A 24,450-nucleotide genomic window follows, 5' to 3' on the forward strand; every position below is an offset into this window, starting at 1 on the left:
TCCTGGCTGGAGGGAGCATGGATTATGCCATGTATCTTAAGTTGGTGTCTCCCAGGAGTTTACTGCAGAATAGGTTTCATTCTCCATGAAGGCTGACTCCCAGCTGCTGGGGAATGACAGTGAGTGAAAGATAAGAATGGAGATAATATATCTGCTGATGGGAAAGGGATGGTCAGAAATGGATAGATGAAATCCTCGAAATAGCTTAACATATTCTTAAGCAGGGGTGTTTACAGCAGGGCAGTGTTAGGCAAACACTCTGAGGTTAATTTCAGCCCAAAACTTGAACTGGAAGAGAGCAAGTCAGCAGAATGGCACAAGTTACCTCTTCCCACTAAGAATGAAGACTGTTGCTGACGTGATCCAAAACATTCTCCATTGCTGACGGAGACAACTTCTACTGTTTAAAGACAGACCTGTCCTTTGGAAAGGCATTTATTCCCTATGTAGTGCTAGTCATGTATTGCTAAAGTAGAACTTAAAGCAGTTGCTTAATTCTTTAGGAAGATCTAGAGACATAATGATGAAAGAGAGCCATAAATACAGAACAAAAAGTCCTACCCCTCTTCTGCTTAGTCTGGCATTTGTTTCATCTTGTTTATATGACCCATAGGGATATATGGGCCTAGTGAAATGATTTAAAGCATAAGAGGATTTTTGTAGAATTTACCTATAATGCCCCTTTTATCACCTGCAGCATTTGGATGCTTTGCTGAGAGAGATAAAAGACATTGTGGCCAAACACTCCGACATGTCTGTCCTCGAGGCTTCCTCCAGGACTTACTATATCCTCTGCCGTGAGGAAATTGCCATCTATAGCCAGGTGGATTGTGCTCGAACTCAAATGATAGATGAGTTGATGAAGCAGCTTAACCAGCTACTAGATTGCTTCTGGCAAAAGGTGAGTGTGAGGGGTAAGCAGACTGTTTTGCTAGGAAAAAAAAGGAAGACAAAGAAAATTAAGGGGGATATGGAGCTATTCTTTGCCTGCCGTTTCTGCTTGAAGGAGGCAGAACTCTAAAAGATGAGTTTGCACCTTTGAAAAGAATGGTTCTTCACATTTTAATGAAGCAGATATATTTTGGCAGTATATTTTGGCAGGAATAGAGTTGGGAAAATAATAAACAAGGTAGTCCACGCCACCAACAGGGCATTGTATGTCTTTTGGCAGGCTTTTATTGGATGCTGATGTTGTAAAATGTGTCAAGCCAAAAGGTCCCCTAACCTCAGAATTATTTTGTTGATCTGTGCCAGTGTGGGAGAATGTGTACTTGTGAGGAACAAAATGGCTACACCAGATATTCTGGACCTAAGAAATTGCTTTGTAGTTACTCCAGTACTGTGCCAAAGATACTATATGCAAAATCAGCTAGTGAGTGCTGTCAATCTACAGGTGATGAGGCTCTTCCCAAAAAGGTACAGTTCTGTAGTTCTCCATATTTGACTGTACATAGGATGCGCTTTGTGCTGTTACTTGGATGTAGGGAAAAAACCCAAGCAAACAGCAGTCTGTAATGCAGATTGTATAGCTTTGAGGGTCTTGGAAATAATGACTTCCCCTTTGAAAGAGGACTACAGTCTCCCTCAAAGCTTTTCATTAGGTCTAAAAAGCAGAAACAGCTGGTGGGGATATGAATAGCTTGCTGGCTGAGCTGAACAACAGAAGCCTGCAGCTGATCTGATCAACTGTGCCGTCATGAACAGGTGTCATGCCATGGTATGAGAGTTAACACTGGCAAGTTTTTATTGGACACAGGGATATTGCAAAATGTGTCAAGCCAAAAAATCCCCTAACCTCAGATTGGATTAATTTTATTGGTCTTAAATAGAGATCTATGTCAATGTGGGAGAATGTGTACTTATGAGAAACAAGATCAGTGCAAGACCAGGGATTCTTCGACTCCTCTGTAGTGTGATCTATATCTAAATAAAGAGATTTTTTTCTCCTGGAACTCCTCCCTTCTAATTCCTGGTTGTATATTTCGTCCCCCAGAATCACATAGTATACTTGTGGAAACTACCGCAATTGCATCTATGGGAAAGTATTTAATATATTTTTAGCTATCTTTGAATGTGATCTGGCAGCTGGAAGCAGGGAAGGTCAGCACCATGTGAACACTTAGCTTTCCAGAGATCCTTAGCAACTGTGTGAGGGACCATGTTAGACTAATTGCTACTTTTTACTCTGTGTTAGCAATACTGCAGCCTCTATGAAGGCTGCCATTGGTTTATTAATGACAGGGATTTTCCCTCATACAAAATTCCTGTGCAGTTATATTGTTTTCTTTTGACTGTAGAGCAGGACATGGGTAGCGTGGTTAAAGGTAAAGGTTAAAGCGGGGCTGGAGGAGAGTGATCCAAGCTTGTGGGTTGGTTGGGAAGGGAACACAGTCATTCCTTTGGCCCACACTGGTTAATTCCTTTCTCTTTCTCAAACTTCCATGATTTAGGAAGGAGGATTTTGTATGGACGCAGGAGAAATTTCCCGGATGCACTCTACTTTGAGAAGAGTAGCAGCTTTTCATAAGTGAGATCTTTATTTACACAATTTATGTTCCCATGTACTTAAAGTATCAACCTTACAGATGCAAAGTGAAAATTGCTTGTTTATTTTATTGGGTTTTTTTGCAAGAGAATGAAAGTGATCCCTATGAGAGGTGCTGCAAGTTTTAATTTCTTCTTAATAGAACTGTATCCTTGGATATGGAATTATTTTTGGACTCATTACTGTGCATCAGCCCTAATGTGGCTAAGAAGTGTATGCTACAGAATTGAGATGTTGGAGTGGATACAGAGATCCCCTCTATGGTGCCTCTGTCCTAGTTAGATGTTTTTCCACAGCCTTACTGACAATACTGGTGGTCAGTCTGAAGAGGGTATACTGAATGCAGTTGTTCTTTGCAGCAGGTGTAAATGCGTTTTAATTTTAGTTTCTCTGATCATCTTTTGTTAAAAGATTTCTCAAAAGCTTGGCTCTCCAAGGACTGGTAAATTGTTGTGCAAGCTAGTACAGAGGTTAGGGGAACTGGGCCTTCTTCTCAATGTGTCTTTTACCTGTCCAGCCTGCTGGGGCTACTGTGGTTTTCCAAAGAGAAGTCTAATGTTGGGTTGAGAATACTCAAGACTATTAGAAACAATGTTTTAGAGTGGGCTGAGGAAATTGTTCTTTAGACCTTTTTGCGTACTTGAAGACTATGTATAAAGTATAGCAAAAGATACAGAACTCAGGTTTCTTTTTCCTCTCCTCATAACACTGCAGTTTTATGGTAGGAGTGCAGACTCTAAAGCTACGGTCTAAAGACTACAGTATTAGATGATGAAAACTTAATTTTTGCCCCTTATAATTAATATTTAGTTGTTTAATGTTATTGCTATACATCATATGAAGGCAAAAATAGGATACATTTAACCTGTTTGATCAGGTGAGTCTTCATTTCTTGCTTAGTGTATCATTATTATTTCTTTTTCACCCGCAGTGCCCATGATCTTACCAAGTGGAATCTGTATGACAAGACTTTAAGGTTCCTGGTGTTTGAAACAGAACATGGCAGTTTGCCTGTTCTGGTGAGTAGTTAATATTTAACATTGAAAGATGTTTTTCTTGATGAAAGCACAAAGAAATACAAAGTATTAAATTATCTTATATGTCAGTGTCCTATGAGACAGGAAGATACTGTGTCCATTTCTCAATCTGGGAAACTGAGGCTGTCTTTGGTTATTGGAATATGTAAATTCATGCCTCTATATTAATTAAGTTTGGAAATTTTTCAGAACTGTGATAATCATCTGACATCTGGATTGATCCTTTGTCATGTTCAGTACTTCCAATGATTGCATAGTCTCAGTTTCAGTACATATGAAATCATTGGGACTGTGAGGAACCCCTTTTAGATTGCATGTAACCAGAAATTAGAATACTTTGGATCTGTTGCTTACACGTTGACTGTTGTTGTAGTGGTTTATAATTACCACTCAACTGCAGCCTTTTGGTTATCTGATTGCCTCCCCTCAAACACTGTGTGAAGATGAAGTTGTGTATTCTAGGATTGCAAGGTGAAATACTTCAGCAGTTATGAATGAAACCAGCCCATTTGCAGGAGAGAACTTGGGGAGCTTTTTGGCAAGGGGTGAAGTTGAGTTGAGTAGAGAGAGCCTGCAGCCAGTGGGTAGAAGTGGACTCCTTTAGATGGTGCATTGGAGCACCAAGGTTTGGCTTCTGCTCTGAACTGGCCTCTGGAGCAGTCTGCCTTTCATCAAAAGCTTAAAAGAAATCCCAGGGAGCTAAGCTCAAGTGAGCCTCTGGGAATACAGTTTTGGATATGTGGGTTGCTTTCCCTTGAACTCATTGAGATGTCAGAGAAGTTCTGCAGAAGCAAGACCTTAGTAATGAAGTTTCTCAGGGGGCAGTGCTTACTTGTATGTAAACCTGTTAAATTTATTTTAAGGATCTAAATACAACTGGGAAGTGTTCATGCAAGCAGTGTGCAGAATGTCAGGCTTGAATGCTTTGTTTAGTCTTAAGCTTTTTGCTGCTGAGCCTTTAATGTAAATAAAGGGCATGTGTTTTTATTTGCAGATCATCCTACCAGCTCTCCAGTGCACATATTTTTCTCTCCTGTGGCAGCTAGCTGCAGTTTCGGAAAATTCTCCCAAGGTTGGTCGCTGATGTGATTTTGAAACCTGAGGTTGTGCTTATAGAAGTTAAAGCTAATTTTCCTGTTCTGAGATTTCCTGAAAAAGCAAGCTTAGAAGAAGATAGTTTGTCTGTTTTCTTGAGGAAACCAAATAGAATTGAGGCCTTTTCTCTCTATCTTATCCTCTTTTTTTTTGTTGTTTTAATCTGTGTGTGCTTTTTCAGTCTGCAGGAACAATGGTTCACCGCTATTTTTACTGCAAAACATGTGCATTAAATTCTTGGGCTTGATGGAGATAAGGAACTTGTCTCACTGCCAAAGAGTTTGTTGTTTTCTTGTTTTAAAGCAACAAAGAATATTAAATGAAAACTCCAGAACATTCTGTAACTTTTTTCTTTTTTTTATTTTCTTGATTTACCTACCTACATATTTCTGTCAGAAAGGTCGAGGATAGTGGTAATTTTCTCATCAGTTGACTATTTACTTTTGTAATTTTTAAAGTACCAAGCTCTAGCAGATATTTCAGAAGCAAATCTAGTTTAAGACACCAGAAGGGAAAACTCTTTTATGTTTTGTTTCATATGTGAATGTGTACCCTTTGGGGCTCCTCCTTATGATGATTTCTGACTCCAGTGAGTGCTGCTTTGTCATTCTGTCCCCTTCCCTGGCGCTCCTGTGCACACAGGACAGGCGCTGACACAGACATTGGTGTGAGGAATGCCAGCTGGGGCGTTACCCGTTTGGCCACTGATTCACTGTCTATTCCTGTCCTGTTCCATTCCTGCATGGATCCCCACATCTCTCACTGCTCCAGTGTGTTCTGCCTTTCACTCCAGACACAGTTAGCTCAGCTTGGTAATGGGGCAGCACATTTTTTAATTTGGCCATTCATATGGGAGCAGATTTTGATTGGAAGCAGATGTGACGGCCCACTCTGCAGGGCCAAATCTGGATGTTGGCAGATAGAGAAGTTCCAAGAGCAAAAAAAAAAATTCCTGGACAGCAGCTCTGTTATTTCCCCTTGCTCCTCCCATAGCAATGTTAAGACAATGTATTGCCCCTCACCTGGTTCTCCTCAGCATGTCCTGGGATGAATCCCTTTTCTTATAAATGTAGAGCTGCATAGCATGAAATCTGCCTCTCTTGTAAGGACATTCCTTTTACAGTGATGGCTCAGACCTCAGTGCAGTGCATCTGGGACCTGGTAGAGGATCAGAAAGTCTTTTGTATGGTTGTGAGCAAACGAAATAGTCTCCCATACTGGATTAATCTTAACAAAGTGTGGTGTCTTAAGTTTCTGAGTGCCAAAGTTTAATTCTATTCCCTTTGTAGTCATTAGGGGAGGAAGGGAGAAAACCAACTCCAGAAGGCAGTGCACATTGAACATTAGGTGGAATGGACCAGAGGTTTTTATGACTCTGCTTCTATTGTTATCACTGCTTTATACAGATAAGATGAAGTGAATAAGAGAATACGTGCTGCCCTCCCTACAGATGGAGAAACAAAGAGTTTGTGACTTGCTGAATTCCACTGGCCTCAGCAACTGTGACAGATGCAGTTGTTCATAGCTAGTAAGCTGTTGTGTGAAATGCCACCTTCTTTCATCATGTCATCAGCTGTGCTATCTTAAATGAATAATATGAGTGGAAGAAAGATGCAACTGTTGTTTGTTCTGTAATTCTCTGTTGAATTGTAGTCTCTAACATATTGGTCCTTTTGTTTTTCCTAAATGTGTTTTTAGGAGACTCTTTTTCCACTAAGAAGGCAGCTGAGACATTTCAGTCAGATTTGCACATGCTTCCTCCACCATAAGGAAAAAGATGTAAGAGAAAAGGTTTGTGTGTTTTTCTATCACTTAATGAGCATTTGTGCTCAGATCTCCTTTTAAATGCCTGCCCTTTTTTTCGTACTGGTGTTTCATTCTATTAAATTTTTCCTGTGTTTTTGTCTCTTAGCAGAGAAATAACACATAAAAACCCCAGTCTTCAACTATTTATTTTAAATAAAAGCTAAAGTGAAGTTAGTTAAAATGCTACAAGTTAGTGCTGTCTGCATGAGTCCATCTGCAGAACCAAGGCCTCAATCTGAATGAAAATCATTGTGTTTTCTGATTAGACCTATCAGTGTACTGGTTGCTATCATTGCTTCATTCATGTTTTGCTATGAATATTACTTAAGAAATAGAGAAATTCTCCAGTGGTTCATGTGTTAAAAGAGGGGTATTTCAACTTAATACAACTCCTCTTCTTTCCCACAGATCTTTAGGTGGTATTCGTGCATGATACTTGTATACACTGCATCCTATCATACAAGTTTTTTAAGGATTTACCTGGGGCATTTAATCACAGCTGAGGCAAAGAGAAATCTTTAGTTTGCAAAGAAGAAGTGGGATGGAAGCTTGATTGTGTTTGATGGAAATGCAAAATGGAATTGGCACAAAAAGTAACATGGTCTCTAAATCCTCCTTTGGCTTTATTTGCTTGGTACAGGCCTTCATGATACTCTGTGACTGGTTGATGATTTTGAGTCACCTGGATTCAAATAATAATGAAGAAGCAGTTGGACTTCTAGGTTATCTTCCTAACACACAACTTCAGGAAAAACTGTTTTCATTTATCCAGGAACACGTTTTCATGGATGAAGAAGAGGAAAAAAAAGGTTAGACATCTTCATCACTGGAGAAACAATCTACTATTTTTTCTATCATTTGTCATCTGCAGTGAATTCCAGGGAAAAGGGCTGGCCTTTCTTTTGTTGTTTTAATTGAGTTGCTCCGTTTTTTTTCTGGTTGGGCCCCTTTACAAACAAAAAAACTCTGTAATTCTTTGATCTGTACAGACTGTGGATTAACAAATTTACCTGTATGATGAAAAGGGCTGAAGTAAAGCAGGGCTGGATGAGTAAAAGTGTTTGGTGGACTGACTTCCATAGTCCGGATGATGGTGTTAGAGGAAGGCCTTGCAGTGTTGCAGTGTGTTGCATGGACCCTTCCTAGGCCATCAGAGTAAAGAACCAGTAGATTTTGATTTTGGGGCTGTGGGGCTGATTTCACAGAATTATAGACTGGTTTGGGTTGGAAAGGACATTAATGATCATCTACTTCCAAGCACCTCTGCCATGGACAGAGACACCTTCCACTAGAGGAGGTTGCTCAAAGCCCCATCCAGCATGACCTTCAACATGGAATGGGGCTTCCACAGCTTTTCTGGGCAACATGTTTCAGTGTCTCAGCATCACCACAGTCAAGAATTTCTTCCTTATGTTTAAGAAATAAATCTGCCCTCTGTCAGTTTAAAGCCATTCCCCACTGTATCACTACATGCTGTTGTAAGAAGTTCCTTTCCTCCTCTCTTGTTGGCCCTGTTTAGGTACTTGAAGGTGCTACAGGGTCTCCCCAGAACCTCCCCTTCTTCAGGTGGAAAAACCCCAACTCTCTCAACCTGTTTTCGTAGGCAAGGTGCTCCAGCCCTCTGAGCATCTTCATGACCCTCCTCTGGACTCACTCCAGCAGGTCCACATCCTTCTTGTCTTGGGGGCCCCAGAGCTGGGCACAGCACTCCAGCTGGGGTCTCAGCAGAGCAGAGTAGGGGCCGAATCAGCTCCCTCACCCTGCTGGCCTCGCTGGTTTGGATGCACCCCAGGACACAGTTGGCTTTTTGGGCTGTGAGCACACACTGCTGGGTCTTGCTGAGCTTCTCATCAGCCAACACCAAGTCCTTTTCTGCAGGGCTGCCCTCAGTCCAGTGGGAAATAGTGTTTGTTGCTCTACTGCCTTTTTTCTAACCCATTTGGATGCTGTATTGAGGTTGTAATTATGAAGGCTGGTTTCTTTTGGGACTGTTTTGAAAATAGATTGTTCATTGTGGTTCTGAGGACAAGTTCAAGTGCCATGCTTTGAAAAAACAAACATTGTTCTAGATTTCTCTGTCTAACTCCTGTCCAGCTGTTCCGATGGAGTTCTCTGTTCAGTTTTGGGCACCGCACTTCCTTAGGTCATGGTGTATATGCAAGAACCACTGATGGGCAACATTGCATGGCCAAAATTGCAACAGGGAAATAGTAAGAGAATCTGAATTAGGAAAGATACAGTAGAAAAGATTGCACAAGTAGGTTGTAGTATCCTAGTTGTGGGAGTTATTGAAGCATGTTATGTTTCAGGATGTTTACATTATGTATCTGAAACTGATAAAATTGATACTGCTTTGGGTTAGATGGCCTGAGATCTTTTTCAAACCTTTATTCTGTGATGCCTTCAATTTTTCAGTTCTCCCCACAAAGGATCCCTTTCACCACATTGCAGATTCTTTCCTGAACAAGTGATTTTGTGATGCAAGGTGTGTTTGTCTGTGTGCACAGCTGGCAGCTGGTTTATTTCAGTTTAAACTCTAACTTTCAGATACTTCTGATCAGTCATTTGCCTTATGTTTGTTTCCAGGCCCACAGTCATTCTAGAAGCAGAAACAGTCCACACCAAAATTATAGGTCAGAGACTGAAGTCTTTTGGTAGTTGATAGCTCACATGTGCAGCAAGAGAGAGTGTGTCTTGGCTTTCCTACTGCAACAAACTCTCCCCAAACACCTTTGTAGCACTTTTGGAATACTCTTAAGAGTATCTTTTTCCCATGAAAAGTAAAAGAGATACTTAAGAGTATCTCTTTCCCATGAGTTATCCAGCTAGTAACTAACTCATGTTCCAGACACTTGTTCTTAATGCTATTAAGTGACTTTCCTTCCTTTCACTCTTGTTGATAAGCACTTGGAGAATTTCATTGGAATTTGGAGAATTTAATTGGAACTCTTGCTGATGGTGTGCTTTTGTAGGGTTTCCAGTGAGTTATGTGCTCTTTTCTACCATCTGTTTTATTCTACCAAAAAAAATGTGGTTGCAGTTTTTCAGGTCCCTTCCATTTGGTGTGTTTGTGCCTTTTATTCTACTTGCTGGTTCAGTTCTGTAGCTGTGAGCAGTGTTGTACTTGGAGATTCTGACTAGTAGAAATGCCAAAGTCCTATGAAGATCAGAGTAGGAGAATGGAAGAAGACTTTTCACTGTTACCAACTGGAGCTTTGAAATGGGAATAAACCCGTGTTTTGTGATGTACACAGGAATGAGCACTGGCATCTGTTCCTGAACAGCTGAGTCTGTGCTATTTAGGTGAAAGTTGGTCATTTAAACTGAGATACCTTGAACAAAGTAATAGAACAAAGCTTCAATGCTTTTGTTTCCCTAGATCTGACAGAAGAGGGAAAGGATGAAGCTTGCAAACTTGATGACTTGCACAAAAAGCGGAGTCTTCTGGCAGCATATTGCAAGTTAATAGTGTATAACGTGGTAGAGATGACTGCAGCTGCTGAGATCTATAAGTATTATGTGAAGGTAATGTTTTAGATAAGGTTGTTCTTCCTACTAGTGAATTTTAGTTTTTGAAAGTGTCTCCAGTGTTTGTGAAAGATAGGGTGTTAATAAGTGTTATGGCTCAGAGTCCTGGGATAATCACAAAAGGGTATAGAATCAAGCAGGAGTGGGGCAGAGCTCCTCTCTTGGTTCCACAAAGGTACCTCACTGAAGACAAAGCAAGTGAAAATTGAGGAGAGGATGTGTCTGTCTGGACATCTGCTCCGCAGCTTCTCCAGAGAGGCCACTGCAGAGCAGCAGTTTATGGCTGGAGGGTGATTCATGTGTTGAAGTTCTCACACTGAAGCGTTCAGCTTAATTCATACAGCTCACACAGGGCATATGCAGGTGCCTACATTTCACAGGAGTCCCAGGGTTTAGATGACCAGGGTTTAGCAACTCGAAAGGGGGTTTCTGGAGGGCCAAGAACATCAGAGTGGGCAGTTTCCTTGAGTCAGCTGACAGAACTCTGGAAATACCTGAATATGAATCTTGTTCTTTGCTTCATTGGCAAGCACTGGTAAAGTACAGAAAACTCTATTTGTCTCCTGATGAGGCTTTGCTCTTTTTAAAGAATTACAATTAATTACGAATTAAGCATTGACAATTAATTAGTTGTTAATACTTAACAATTTCAGTGTAACTTTGATCCTCACATTACTCTTCAAGGAGCATACCATTGCTTTACATATGAAATATAAAAGATCCAGTTTTCATCTTTTAACTTGCATGTTCTGATATTGGGAGTGTTTTAGGAACTTCTTGTGTCACTTGAACAGTCATATGGTTTGTGTTCTCCCAGTGCTAAAGAAGGGGAATGATAACTCTCAATTGTTTTGTTGCTGTTAATAGACCTACAGTGATTTTGGAGACATAATTAAAGAAACATTAAGCAAGACGAGGTACAATGACAAAATTCAGAGTGCCAAGACACTGATTCTCTGTCTGCAGCAGGTAAGGTTAAGATTAAAGCAAGAATCTAGGTGCTCTTATGACAGCTGTATTCACAGTGAAGATTTTTACCTCCCATGCCATAATTATTCAAAATCATTAGAAAACCTAGTGACAGAATTTACTTCCTTTCCTGCACTTTCTATATGTATGCTGTTTTTGGATGTCATAATTAAAACTCCTTTCAAATCATTACACTTATCTTAAAAGGTGCTTTTGTCCACGATGTTTTTTGGTCATGTTTTTAATCTTCAAGTGCATAGTATATTTGAATTGATGTGAGATATTGAAGTGTTTCTTGGGACATGATGTCTCTTAAGTTTAATAAATGTTAAGGATCTTACGCTGTGTTTTATGGACTACCTTAATTCCTGCTCAATTTGAGGACTCATGGATGTGCCTGTATCTGGTCAGCTCCAACCCCCCCTGTATTTTCAGCTTTTTTTTTCTGGAGGAAAGTGGGTTGCAGCTCTTCTGAAGGGTCTCAGTTGCTTGCAGCTGCTGACTGATAGCCAGTTAGCTATTTTAGCAGCTGCTTTTGCCAGCTCTGCCCGTGGCCATAGCTGCTTCTAGCCTGGAGTCCTGCTGTAATCCAGAGAGCAGGCTCCTCCCGGGGATACTGACACATGAGCTTTGCTTATTTCACACACATTGCTGGGGGCTTAGATCTGTGAACCAGCCCTTGAAATCTGAGCTTAGATGAGTCTAAGCAGCATTTGGCTACATATATTCTGCTGACATAGTCAGGACTTTGTGTTTAGGTATCACATAGACAACAGGCCCTTTTTGGCCTTTGCCTGACCTTGAAAGTTAACAGGTTGACAAGAACAAGCTACTTCCAAATTCTATTAGAAAAAAAACCCCAAAGCACAGTTAATTGAGCTCAAGATGTGCTTTTGACCTACTCTTACTCTCTGAAATGGGACTGTGGTAGTGCCAAACTTGCTGCTTTGTATCTGCACTGTGCTACTCTGAAAGCATCTCAGGCAAATTAGGCCTCTGGGGCTTGGTTCAGAAGACCCAAGAGGAGATGAGGTCAGTGGGACCATCATCTTCAGGAATCAGTTTTCTGTTTATGCATGTCATTTTTTTATTTTTATTTTTTAATTTGTGCCTGCCTTAGGAGCACATCATTGTTCTTTGTGTCAGTTCCTTGTCGTTGTTCCATGCAGTACTTCAGAAGCACATGGCTTACCTGCTCTTCTGTGAGGCTCCTCTCTGTGTGAGGTGGCCATGCCCGTCTCTCTGTCTGCCTGGTGCTTTGTTTGCCTGTAGGATTACTTGTGTTTGCTTATCTGAGACTTCTCTTGCAGCTGTTTCAGACACATGCAGAAAGCCAAGACAGCAGTAATGGTGTGGACTTCTCCTCTCCTTCCTTTGCAAACATCAAAGAACTTGCTCGTCGCTTTTCACTAACATTTGGTTGGGACCAAGTGAAATCTAGAGAATCTATAGCCATGATACACAAGTATGTGCCATGTAGCATCGTGTTGTCCATGGTCATTGCTCTTGTTAGTTGTCTTTTTTATCTGTTTTATTACTCTGTTCTTTTCTGTTTTTCTTTCAATAGGGAAGGGATTGAATTTGCTTTTCAAGGAGCTACTGGAGTAGATGGAAAATGCTTGCCTCCTAACTTGAGCTTTCTGTTAATCATCAGTGAATTTTCCAACAAGCTGCTAAAGCCAGACAAAAGACTAGTGTAAGTTAAGTGCTTGTACACCATCATACACAGTTTGTGATTTGTGTATCCCTGTACAAAGGACACTTGAACTTCAGTGTGGCAGAATTTGCACAAGGGCTCTTCTGAGAACCTCAGAAATCAGTCTGCCCCTCAGGCTGTTAGTTTGAGACACACTTGTTGAATTTTGTAGTAGTAGTTATTTCAGTTTGTATGTGCAATAAGCATTCTAGATTTTTCTTACACATAGTTGTGGCCACATATGGCAATTCTTCTGAAGGAAAGGCTATTAGTTTGGTGGAAGGGATTTGTGACTTGACTGGTTAGTGGAATGGCAGGAATGCTTTTCTGAACAGAAAAGTAAATAAAAATATTGTGGAAGAAATAATGCAGGGATCATTATTTTGTAGTTATCTATTTCCACAGCTTCAGGCCTCAATTATGTGAATTCCATGGAACATATTTGAAATAAAAATATATGTGACACTCTTCATAATATAGATATTTAAATCCAAGAATTTTCTATTTACATGGGAATATGCCCTGATCCAGTGGGCCCATGTTTTACAGTGGTTTAAATATTTACATTTAATGATATTAGAGTGATAGCCTTATTTTTGCATGACTGGGGTATTATGCACCTGAATAGAGAGATATATGGGTATGTATCTTATTCCTTTCTTCACCTGCCTCAGCTCTGATAATTTGTGAGATGGACGTAACATTCTTCCTTCTATTTAACCTTTAGCTTTATTTCCTTAGTCAGTGCTGTTCATTTGGATCTGGATCTCTGCACTTCATTATTTTAGTTACAGATACTGTAAAAAACAGGTATTTCCATTTTCCTGAAAGCATATTTGAAGATGTGGGACAGTAAGACACATCTGACTTTTTGCATTTCTGAGCAAATCACTCCAGTAAACAACAAGAAAAGTTTTACTTTTGAAAGGAAGTCAGCAGAAAGGGAAGAAAACCAACTGTAACATCTTTCTGAGCTCTGTGTAACTTGCTTGTTCCTGTGTCATTTTGTCTTACATTGGAGGAGAACTTCCATGGGAATCATTAGCTGGGTTTATGTAACCTGGGTCAAGAATAGTAAAATGTCTATTTTCCTGTTACTTCACATGGCACAATTTATTAATGATTGCCATCAATACAGACAATTCATTTGAAAAAATTGATTTAAAGCTGGAATGCAAAATGCAGAAGAAAAATAGTCAACATACACTGATTACAGACCCATAATCGATGGGTATGGATAACTTCATTTGCTAATCTTGCATTTTTCTCAGATGAGAATCTTTGAGGTCTGCTGCTAAAATTAGTTTTCATAGAATCCATAGGACCTCAGGGTTCATCTAGTCCCAACCCCCCTGCCATGGGGAGGAACAGGCCTCCACTAGACCAGGTTGCTCAAAGCCTCATCCAACCTGGCCTTGAACACTTCAGGGATGGGGAGTCCAGAACTGCTCTGGGCAACCTGCTCCAGTGCATCACCATGGTCCCAGTCAGGAAATTCTTCCCAATATCTAATCTAAACTCACTCTCAGTTTAAAGCCTTGTCCTATCTCTACATGCCCTTATAGAAAGTCCCTCTCCAGCTCTTTTGCCAGCTCTGTTTAGGTACTAGAAGGTGCTGTAAGTCCTCCCCAGAGCCTTCTCTTCTCCAGGCTGAATAATGCAAACTCCCTCAGCCTGTCTTCATAGGGGAAGTACTCCAGGCCCCAGTTTGGACAGTTTCTGTAAAACTCTGTCCATGTTGTCTGTATTTTAAAGAGCTGTAAGCTTCTGTGGTGACACTCAGGCAATAAGCAGATTTTTGTTAAACCATCCTTGAAAAACTGTCATTTCATTTACCTCCCGGGAGTAGTTTTTAATTAAACAAGAGGAAAATATTTAATTGTTGATGGGGCAGATCAAAGCTAAATCCTGATATTTTTTTTCCTAGGACTATATTAAACCTCTTGATTAGAGGATATATCCTGGAAGTATATTCCTGAATGTGTCAGATACATTTGATGCATTCAGGTAGGTTTATTCATGGAAAGGTTTTGTGGAAAATAACAGAACCTAGCAGGGAATGCTTACTGCTTTGGGCCTTCCCTCTGCTGCTGGGAACAAATGGGAAACAATAAAATTTGCTAGAAGGGAAATTGCAATTTATCCACAAGTAGGTTCATACTATGTTTCTAGAATAACAGTTTCTATTCTGGGAGGCCTTAAGTGCCTTGCAGAGGCTGGAGATTATATTTCCTCTTAGAAATATTTAGGTTTAGTTCCATCATAAATTATTGGATGGAATGTTTAAGGTCAACATGAACTTTGAGAAACAAACATCTGGTTATTTTCATTTTTCTTATTAATCATGGGATTGATGTCCAGGTCAATATGTTAACATATGTGAACGTACCTGTAACAGATGAGATACAGAATATGGGCATTTGTTAGAAAGGACTATATTTCAACACCATGGAAGTATATGGACTTTAACCTTCTCCCCTGTAATTGCACAGGCTTTAGCAGTAAAATACCTGGCTTGTCAGTTGCTCTGTGCCACAAAATGCACACAAGAAATGAATTGCTGAATAGCAAGCAGCATGAAGGGCCTGATTCCTGAATCAGTAGGAGTCTTTCCATTGACATTGATAGCAGTTGGATTAGACCCTGAAACTGTAGTTACAATATGTTCTTGTTTGAAACCAACAAATTCCATTACCAGGGTTTCTTGATCCCTGGGGCCCCAGAGTCCAGGACTCTAATTGTTTCGGAGCCAGTGCTTACCCTGACCTCCTCTCAGCACAGGTTTTCGTGTTTTGCAAAGCAAATGAAACGTCTGATATTTTCCAGGCCACTCTCCTAATAAAAAAAAAAATAATTTGCACAGGCTGGTGTTAAAACTGTCACTTCTGGTATTTGCTAAGGTGGGGTCTGTTTTAACAACACTGGGCTTGATTTTAAAGTGATGAACTGTAGCTGAAATGTGGTGAATATCCAGTTTCTAATCCTGAGTCAGACTGGTTTTCATTTCTTTTTAAGCAGGAATGGGTCAGAAAGACTTTATTGGAAAAGTCCTGTTTTTCAAATAAGAGTGTTTGAAGATGGCCTTTTTTGCTCCAGGAAAGGTGATGGCTTCACCTGGGATTCAGGAAGGCCCAATGTCAAATCTCTGGACTGAATCAGACAGAACAAGGATTTGAGATAATGTTTCCCATATCCCATGTATTGTCACAACTGTAGAGCAGTTATCTGCTTCTTGCAAACACTTGACATTTTAGTGAGAGAATTGGATTGAGTTTGAGCTGATAATATAGAAAAATGGTTTAATTGGTTTTAAATTTTGACAGAACAGGCATTCATGGTGTAAAACCCCCATTGCCTGACTGTAGTCCGGGAGCATCTCTTGCCTGGGATCTCTTTTATGTCCATGAGGCAGAAAAGGCCAGCAGAAGAGATGAATCCTTGCAGAATTTCTGCTCTGTTCAGGTTGCTGCTGGCAGCAGCAATTGGCAGACTTTCCCTGCACAGGAAACTCTTTATAGAAGCTGTTGTAGTTTTGTAATTTCTGTGGATCTTATGTTGTTTCTAATGCTAAAAAATCAAGCACTCCTTTAGCTTCGAAGATGTTTGCATTTTAAATAGATAGTTCAGAGATGTCAGGTATTTCACAGAAAAATAGTGCCCTCTCTTCAACAGTTCTGTTTGCACCTTTGGAGAGTAAAGTGAAAATCCTTTCCTGTAATACCTGCCCCAGATATTGAATGGAAGGATAGTGAGTTTCCTTATGCTTGCTTTTGTTTTTGTTCCAGGTACAGTTACCTACAGAGGTACATAACAGAGCCACTGGCCTGCAGAGGAGACAAATGGCAGCCTTTGGTCTGGTACAGAAACTCTTTATTGGCAAATGAAGATGAGGAGAGCTCTGTCCTTGGCAGTATGGGAGAGTGGCCCCCTGTAGGCTCATCTAAGACATCTTCTTTTAAAAGGAAATTGTCTAATGGTATGAAAACTTCCCAGTTCTTGATCAGCTGTATTTTTTTATCTGTCTGGAAGAACTGCTGTGTTTGCTATTTTGCTTTGCTGTAGCAAATTTGCACATGCTAAAATGTATTTAATGCTTTGCATTAGCAGTAGAGTACCATGGTGTGTTGGATGTTGTGGACTGCCCAGTTTGATGTGTGGTTTCTGCCTTCAGCTTTGTTGTTGTTACAGGTCCCTTGATCACTCAGTGGCAGTAGGGTTGGGCTGAGGACTCCGAGTGGGGAGAATTCAAGATTATCTGAATTCTGCTGTGTACTAAAATCTGGCATTTGTCTGAGCCACTGAGACTTGGTTGATTGCTTTTAATTGTTAACTTAGGACATTGTTGCTTTAGGCCCTGTAGATAACTGAGACAGGAGAGGTATTTCCAGAAGTTGATTCAGATCTTCAGGCCAGATTATCTGGGCCAAATCATCTTCTAGGGTTTTTCTCTCTGGTGAATTTCTAGGGAGTCTGTAAAATTATACTCCTACCTTAAAGAATTATATTTAGATGGGCTGCATCCAGGCTTTGGCAGCATTTATGGACTGCCAATCTGTAATGAAGTTTTCACTGCATGGATATGGTGGGACTTAGTTAAAATGTAATAAAGCTATTATGAAAACAATTGCTAATAAAAATGCTAAGTGTTATGGACATGTGCAGTTGTATGTGGAGGAAAGGAAATTTTCCCACAGTGTCCTTTAGTTTCTTTCTCATTCTTTCTCATAAATCTTCTTTTCAGTGACTTGCCTTCAGAGAGCTTGTTCCTTTGTATCCCCAAAGGCCCTGCTTTCTTGAGCATTATATAGACTCAGCAGTACTGATAGCAGTTATGGACCAGGGCCAAGTTCATAAATCTAGATTGCAAAAATGACCAGTGGGCAAATTAAATGGATTTTCTTTTAAGTGGCTTTTAGCTGTCTCTTTCAATAAAGGAATGCTTTGCCCCAGATGATCTTTGAGCTTGCCCCAATTGTTTCTCTGCTGTGGGGAACATACTGGAAATGTCCATCTCAGGACCTCTGAGGGTGAGGCTGAAGAATGACTGTGTTCACTCTTTGTTGCAGGGTCTTTGCCTGAAACCAGCCAGACTGAAGCAGGAAGCAAAGCCCCAGAACAGCAGTGTGTTTCCCAGCTTCCCTCTGCAGCAGGGAAAAGCAGAAAGAGGCTGAAATCTCAGGAGATGCACTTACAGGAACATTTGCCATTCCTTTGTCCAGGAGGGATGCGTAGAAGATACTGGTGAGAGTTTGCTGTCTTACAAGCTCCTTCACCTCTGGCATTGAGACTTGGGGTCTCCCTATCCACCTTCTGGTTTTTGTAATATTTCATGAGCTCAGGGTGTGTGCCCCTCCTGTCTTTATTATGGGCTGTGTCCCAAGGACAGGTTGGGTTTTTTGTTTCCTTAGTCCAATATCTACATCTGCTGCTTTCTCCTGCCACTGTCACAGGGCTTCTGTGCCTTCTTGAAGTAATATCAGGTGTGCAGAGAAAAAGACAAGGATGGAGGAAAGTTCCCTGTCCCACTTCCTGTGTCCAGATTGGAGATCTGTGGTGCTGGTTATTCTCGGGCTGTTTGCTGCAGCCAGACAATAAATGTTTTCTGCATCTCTGGAAATGAAAGAGGATTCTTGTCTCTGCAGATCTACTATTAACTACTGTGTACCCTATGGCTTCCTTTTAGAGAAGTGTTGGTGTGCAGCATGTAGACGTGCTGCAGTGAAACCCCACACAGCTTGGATGTGAGGGAGGTGTTGCAGAAATAGGGAGTCTGGAGTCTGCTTTTGAGCAAAGTGCTCAGTTGCAGTATTTTCGTTTAATTCAGTTAATTTATTGAGGTGTTAGGTGCCATTTCCCCTATTAGTAGGTTAAAAGGTGAAACACAAATCCTGGGAACATGCATACTTTTCCAGGTTTTGGGATACTTGTTAAATGAACCTGGAGAATACAAGTAAACTAGAACAAAATATTAACCATGAAGGTAGCCCCTGTTTAAACCAGTGTTTTGTTTCTCAACTGCTTTATTGAAAATTCCTCAGAGCATAACCTGTTTCATACTGGGAAATCCTGGGCCAGTAACTTCAGGCTACCTTACATGGATATCAGCAGCAGATCTTACTACGTGGAATACCCTACCTTAAGCACACCTGTGCCACGTGCAGCCTCTGTTACGAGATATCTCAAGACTTAGCTATTTTTTGGTTTGTTTTTCTTTTCCAGCAAAGATGAGGTTAAGACAGAAGATGTCTCCGAGGAGGGTCCAGAAGACACAATTGAAGATGTTGATGTTGTTGGTACAGACCAGGTAATTCTGGCTGGTTTTCCAGCTCTGAGGACAGCTGTAGTTGAGGTGGATCAGTGTCAGGTCAGAGTCCCCTGGGTAGCCATGCAGCAGCAAAGGGAGTTGCTCTTTTGTGGCCCTTTTCAGGATCAGAAAAGGGGGATGCCCTCTTCTCTTTCCAGCTGCAACTGTAGTTTCTTCCTTCAGCTCAATCTACATTTTAGAGGCAATCCTTATTGTAGTATCGAGACATCCTTAGGTCATTTGTAAGGATTGAATGTCACTTAGGATGCATTAAGGGGAGGATCCCCTTTCTTTTTCCCCATACTGTGAAGCTTCCTTGTTAAGAGCCATTTGCTGCAGTTGCTTCGTGTTACTGACACATTGCAGAAATGGTACTGCTGTGTGGCCTGCAGGGAATATCTGCTTCAGAAATGGTGTTTGCATTGTGCTCTTTGGCTTGCAAGACTCAGAATGTGTCTGATCACTGGACAGCCCTGGGCTCTTGCTGGAGTATCCCATGTTTCTTGCCCTTTTCCAGTCAAGACTGTTGGGCAGATTAAATTGTCCCCGAACAAACTGGGGATTTGAAGGGAAGCATGAGAACATTGTGGGCTTGGAGTGGCAACCAGCATAGCCAGGGGCTTGTCTCATGGGCACTGATTGCCTTTGGGATCCAAGTTCGGCAGAGCTGCAGCTGTCTGCCTGGCCTCAGCTCAGCCCTGGGCTGGCTCATTGCAGCAGGGAAGGACTTCCAGGCCTGTGGGCCAGTGGAGTGCAAGGACTCAGGATGTTGTACAGCAGGGTCTTGTGGAGTTGACTGTTCAAGGAAAGGGGTGGAGGGGAGAGAAAGGCCTTGGTTTTTCCTGTGCTGCAGCTAATCACAACCCTTCTGCCCCCTAAAGGGTTCTGTGTCAGCCACTGCAGGGGGCTGAGCAGTTCCTTCAGGTTTTTCCCTGTTATCTGCTCTTCAGAACATAACTCAGTGTTTGGCAGACAGTATTTTTGCAGTGAGTCAGGCAACCCCTTGATTTCCAGTGACTGGTTATCTGGGATGTAACCACCACATTCAGACTTCGCATGATTTTTGTCTTTTTAAATGAGTTTTTGCTGTAAAGTTCAGCCAATGTTTTTTTAACATATGGTGGGCTTTAATTTTTAAAGAGGACTAGAATGAAAAAAAAAAGGGACTTCTACCTTTTCTTTCACTTATATGCATGTTAAAATGTAGACAGTTTGGCCCATGTACTTGAAGCAGCTCCTACTGAAGATAGAAGAATTTAACTCCATGGACAAATATCAAAGCCATACAGAAATTGCACTACTTAGGCAGTATGGTGCCTTTTCTGTTGTGCCTTTTCTGGGCTTTTTGGGGTATGGAAATGCTTCTTTCCTTTTGTGGAAGCTGTAGCTCTTTATAAGAGCTGGCTCTATGGCTAAGCTGCTGAATGGTTCGATGCTCCACTGTTACTCTTATTCCTTATAGGCTCTTACATGACATCTTCTTCAGAGGAGAGCACTGACTTAATCTCTTTTTTCTTGTGATGTAGGACAGTTAAGACACTGAGAGGATGAACAGAAGTGAAGCACATGCTGTGTTTTTTCTGCAAATTGTTTAACTCGTCAATGTGGTGTGAGAGCATCAATTGAGGTGGCAGGAGACATGGGTCAGGGTGTCTCTGTGCCCATGGGCCTCCACCCAGAACCAGGTTGTAGCACTGTGGTTGATTTCTCACCATTGCTGGCTGTGGGCATTACTGAGGTGGCTGCTGCAGTTCCAGGGTTGGGCCTTCTGAGCATCATTACTCAGCTGCATCCTCATCCTTGATGCTGCCTTGGAAAAGCTCACAGCTGCAGGATTGGAATCGGGGTATTGACAAACACTGAATCAAAGACACTGTGAACCAGGTGAGACAAGCTTGTTTGAAGCATGTGGGGGCAGTGCTCTGCTGGCTGTGTTCTTTACTGTTTAAGATTACCAAATGGAGATCTGTGTGTTTCCTTGCACCCAGTGCAGGGGAGAAAAGAGCCTGGCCCACCTGTGAGCACTGGGACATGCTGGCTGATGGCAAGTGCCATTTCCTGCCTGTAAAATGGAAAACCTGGATCAATCATCTGAAAGTATTTCTGAATTCCATTGCTTAGAACAATGTGTTTAGAGGTCTGTAAGCATCAGGACATGTTGCTGGAAAACCTGTGTCAAGACTTTAGAGTAACAAAGAAAGAAACAATGGACCAGCTGACTATTTTCCTCTGGAAATCCTTTATACAGTGATCATGTGGTGTTTACTTGGAAAAATCCTGGAAAGACAATGTAAATAGACTGTAAATATGGCCATTCAAAAATAGAGGGTTTTTGCATTAAGAATTTGCAAATGATGGTCACTCGAATGTTTCAGTGGCAGTCGGCTGAGGAGTGGGGGGCTGCTTTCACTGACCCTTCTCACTGCTCCCTGGAATTGTACATTGCAGTAATCATATCAGCTTTATTTTTTATATATATATATATATATATATTTTGGATTTTAAGTATGTAAAATAAACTACAGAACTATTGCTATCCATGAGTACTGAATGTGTAAGTGATAGTCCCACACTGTCATGGAGAAAGAATGGCAGCAAATATGTGCTGGCCTTTGCAGTTGTTGTGTTACTCCACAGGCTGAGCAGGGAGTTCCCATGAAGGTGGACATGAAAGATGACTGTTGCCCAGGTATTTGGTACACTGAAGTGGCCACAGTGAATCCGTGATTTTCCTTGCGCATGGTATGCAGGCTGACACAAGGGACATGGTTCTCAGGTTCCTCTATGATTCCATCAGTAACTCCCCCTACCTGGACTGGGGTACTGATGTTTCCCCTCGTCCATCTGTGGATGATTTGTGGATGTAGGCCTAAGGACTCATCAGACAGGCAGAATACAGCTTGACTAGGAAAACAGTTATACCTGGAACCACATCACACATATGGGTACTTTAATTTCTGTAACAGTAGGATTGGGATGGTAATTACCCTGCAGCGGCAAGATCCAGTAATCCTCAAACTTATATTTTAGGAAAAAGGATTTCTCTGAAAACAGCAGGATACATTCGACTTAGGAAAGAAGGGACTTGGCTAGCACAGGTATAATAGAGAGCAGGAGTTAACAGGCACTTCATTAAACACAAAGTGGCAACAACAGCTACAGGCTCTGCAGAAGAGATCGACCCTGCACCATAGTGCTGTGTGACAGAGATGTGTCACTGCATCCTGGGAAAGCCTGTGCCTCTTTGCTGCCCAGTTACAAGACCCCCTTCTTGAGAAAAATTTTAAGGTAGGAAAATGCATATCGTGCAGTGCAGCAGATGTTCAGGATCACCTTCTGCAATGCCAGTTGGTCATCCTTTCCCTGAGGGACCAGAGCATCACAGAAATGCTGTGTATCTTTACTGTTTAAAAGCCCCAAACCATGGGCAGTTAGTGAAAGGGATCCAGACAGCCCTGGAGCACTTTGACATTGGTGAGTCTGTATTAAAACTGGAATAATTAACCAAAATCCTTCAAATGGTATTACAATTACTTGAGTTTCCCTCAGTCAGGTTCACCAACACTTCAGCAGTGAGTTTCTTGATACACAGGTGTGTAGGTTTGTGCAGGAGCTGGTGTGAGAAGTTGAGCACAACAGGTTTCTTCCAGCTGCTCAGCAAATACTCTTTTGGATGAAGAAAAACCTGCTAGAGGCTGATTGCTTTGCCTATGCAGCTTGTTGTAATTACCCAACCAGACTGCATACCTCTGTAGCCCATCCTGTGGTGAATGGCTCTTCATTAGCAAGACATGAATTGTGTGAAATATGTAAAAATTACATCTGTTAAATTACATGTATGAAAATCTTTATTTGAAAATACAAACATGTTTTCTAAACATTTTAAAAGATCTACACTGCAACCAAAAAAATAACTTACATCTTTTTGTACATTTTTTCCCAACAAAACCTGTTTAACAGTTAACGAGTGAGGCAACAATTTCAAGCTGCTGTGACACTGATGAATATCCATGGAATGTGTCAATAGCAAACAAGCAAAGGGGAGGACAGACAAAAGCACTGAATGCCCACAACAAATTAGTGCACATCACTGATCAAGTAACATTTACATAAAGGATTTAAAAAAAAAAATTGGTTCCTTCTGCATGAATTAACACACCCATTTTGGATCAAGTATGAACACTCAGACTTCACTGTTAAATAATCTTTTTATGATTAACAGCAACAAAAAACCTGAAGTTTAAAAGGGCAAAATTAAAGTTGGGGCAAACAAGGACTACACAGAAAAGAAAAGAAAAACAACTTGTCTTGGGTGTTCACTTTAGTGTATTCTACTAATATGCACAGCTTGTCAGACAAAACTGCTTGTAAATGAGTGCTGAACTGTGCACTCATTGTCACATCTCTTCCTTGCCAAGGCATAAAACCTAAAAGAGGGCTGTCTATGAGCATGAGCACACTGGTATGTGACAAGGAGACAAACTGTCTCCTTACCTCCCATACCAGGACAGAAATACCTATTCACAGGTGAGATGGAGATGGTCAGTGCACCACACATCAGCTTAAAGAGAATTATACAGTTCTCATAAAAACAGTAGATTACTTTTCTCTTAAGTCAAATATTGTTATTCTTCCAAAAAGGAATTATGCAACATCTGAAAATAAATATTTTAATCTATTTTACAAACGATAAACTATTGAATAAATACAAAAATCTCATCATTCCATATAAATGCACTTCTTTTGCTTACAAGGTAGTGTAGTGATTAGATATTTTTAGCACAAAACTAAAGAAAGTGTTTCTTTCCCCACTGATACGTTTCAGTGGGGAAAGAAACCCCACTGAAACATATCAGTGTGTAGCAGACCTGCTGCAGACTGTCCCTTCTCTTCTGCAAGTGCTGACCATAAGTAACCTCTATTCAAAATCCTCATCATAGCCATATTCATCCAAGTCTACATCAGCCAGATGGGAAGGCATTTCAAAAAATGGTCTTTTCTCCATTTGATACTTTAGAGCACTGGCCTTCTGATGGTCTACAGGACTCAGTTCTGCTTCATACCTAGAAGCAGACAAAAACAAAACAAAAACAAACAAACAAAAAAAGAAGAAATTGAAGAGTCTAACTATGCCAAGAACTGCCTAAATGTTGGAACACTAACAAGGCAGCTGCAGGAAAAACATACTTCCCAATATTTTATAATAAGTATAACCACAACAGCACCAGGGTTCTGTAATAATTCCCTGAATTTAAGTTAGCTTTCTCTCCTATCACATGTTGAACTTTCCAGTATGAAATGCAGCTCTATGAAAGGATTCAAAGCACATACTGACACGCTGCTCCACTGACCATGTCCTGGGTTAGAGTGACTCACATGCATGTCTTCCTAACTACTACTGAATTTCATCACATTTTTTCCATCTACTTAACAGAACTGTGCAGAGAATGAGCTTTAGATACTGCGTTTT

At 41.0% G+C, this 24,450-nt stretch overlaps 2 protein-coding genes across 4 annotated transcripts in view; one reads left to right on the forward strand and one right to left on the reverse strand.

Moving 5' to 3' along the window:
* The window catches only part of LOC115909393 (cohesin subunit SA-2-like), a 58,088-nt gene extending 36,572 nt beyond the window's left edge, over positions 1 to 21,516 (forward strand). The window contains exons 20-33 of one of the 2 annotated variants that reach the window (XM_030958693.1): positions 698 to 901; positions 2,451 to 2,527; positions 3,477 to 3,564; positions 4,577 to 4,654; positions 6,376 to 6,468; positions 7,124 to 7,292; positions 9,863 to 10,008; positions 10,879 to 10,980; positions 12,291 to 12,445; positions 12,548 to 12,676; positions 16,462 to 16,652; positions 17,743 to 17,917; positions 18,896 to 18,980; positions 20,507 to 21,516. In XM_030958693.1, coding sequence (XP_030814553.1) covers positions 698 to 901; positions 2,451 to 2,527; positions 3,477 to 3,564; positions 4,577 to 4,654; positions 6,376 to 6,468; positions 7,124 to 7,292; positions 9,863 to 10,008; positions 10,879 to 10,980; positions 12,291 to 12,445; positions 12,548 to 12,676; positions 16,462 to 16,652; positions 17,743 to 17,917; positions 18,896 to 18,980; positions 20,507 to 20,515 — 1,701 coding nt within the window. In that variant the 3' untranslated portion in view covers positions 20,516 to 21,516. The remainder of the gene's footprint in view (positions 1 to 697; positions 902 to 2,450; positions 2,528 to 3,476; positions 3,565 to 4,576; positions 4,655 to 6,375; positions 6,469 to 7,123; positions 7,293 to 9,862; positions 10,009 to 10,878; positions 10,981 to 12,290; positions 12,446 to 12,547; positions 12,677 to 16,461; positions 16,653 to 17,742; positions 17,918 to 18,895; positions 18,981 to 20,506) is intronic. The other variant, XM_030958702.1, reaches the window with a different exon arrangement.
* Positions 21,517 to 22,874: 1,358 nt separating this feature from the next.
* Positions 22,875 to 24,450, reverse strand: part of PPP2R3B (protein phosphatase 2 regulatory subunit B''beta) — a 46,948-nt gene continuing 45,372 nt past the window's right edge. For both annotated transcript variants that reach the window (XM_030958715.1, XM_030958724.1), the window contains exon 13: positions 22,875 to 24,043. In XM_030958715.1, coding sequence (XP_030814575.1) covers positions 23,899 to 24,043 — 145 coding nt within the window. In that variant the 3' untranslated portion in view covers positions 22,875 to 23,898. The remainder of the gene's footprint in view (positions 24,044 to 24,450) is intronic.

Source organism: Camarhynchus parvulus, chromosome 1 (assembly GCF_901933205.1).
Source record: "Camarhynchus parvulus chromosome 1, STF_HiC, whole genome shotgun sequence".
Lineage (NCBI taxonomy): Eukaryota > Metazoa > Chordata > Aves > Passeriformes > Thraupidae > Camarhynchus > Camarhynchus parvulus.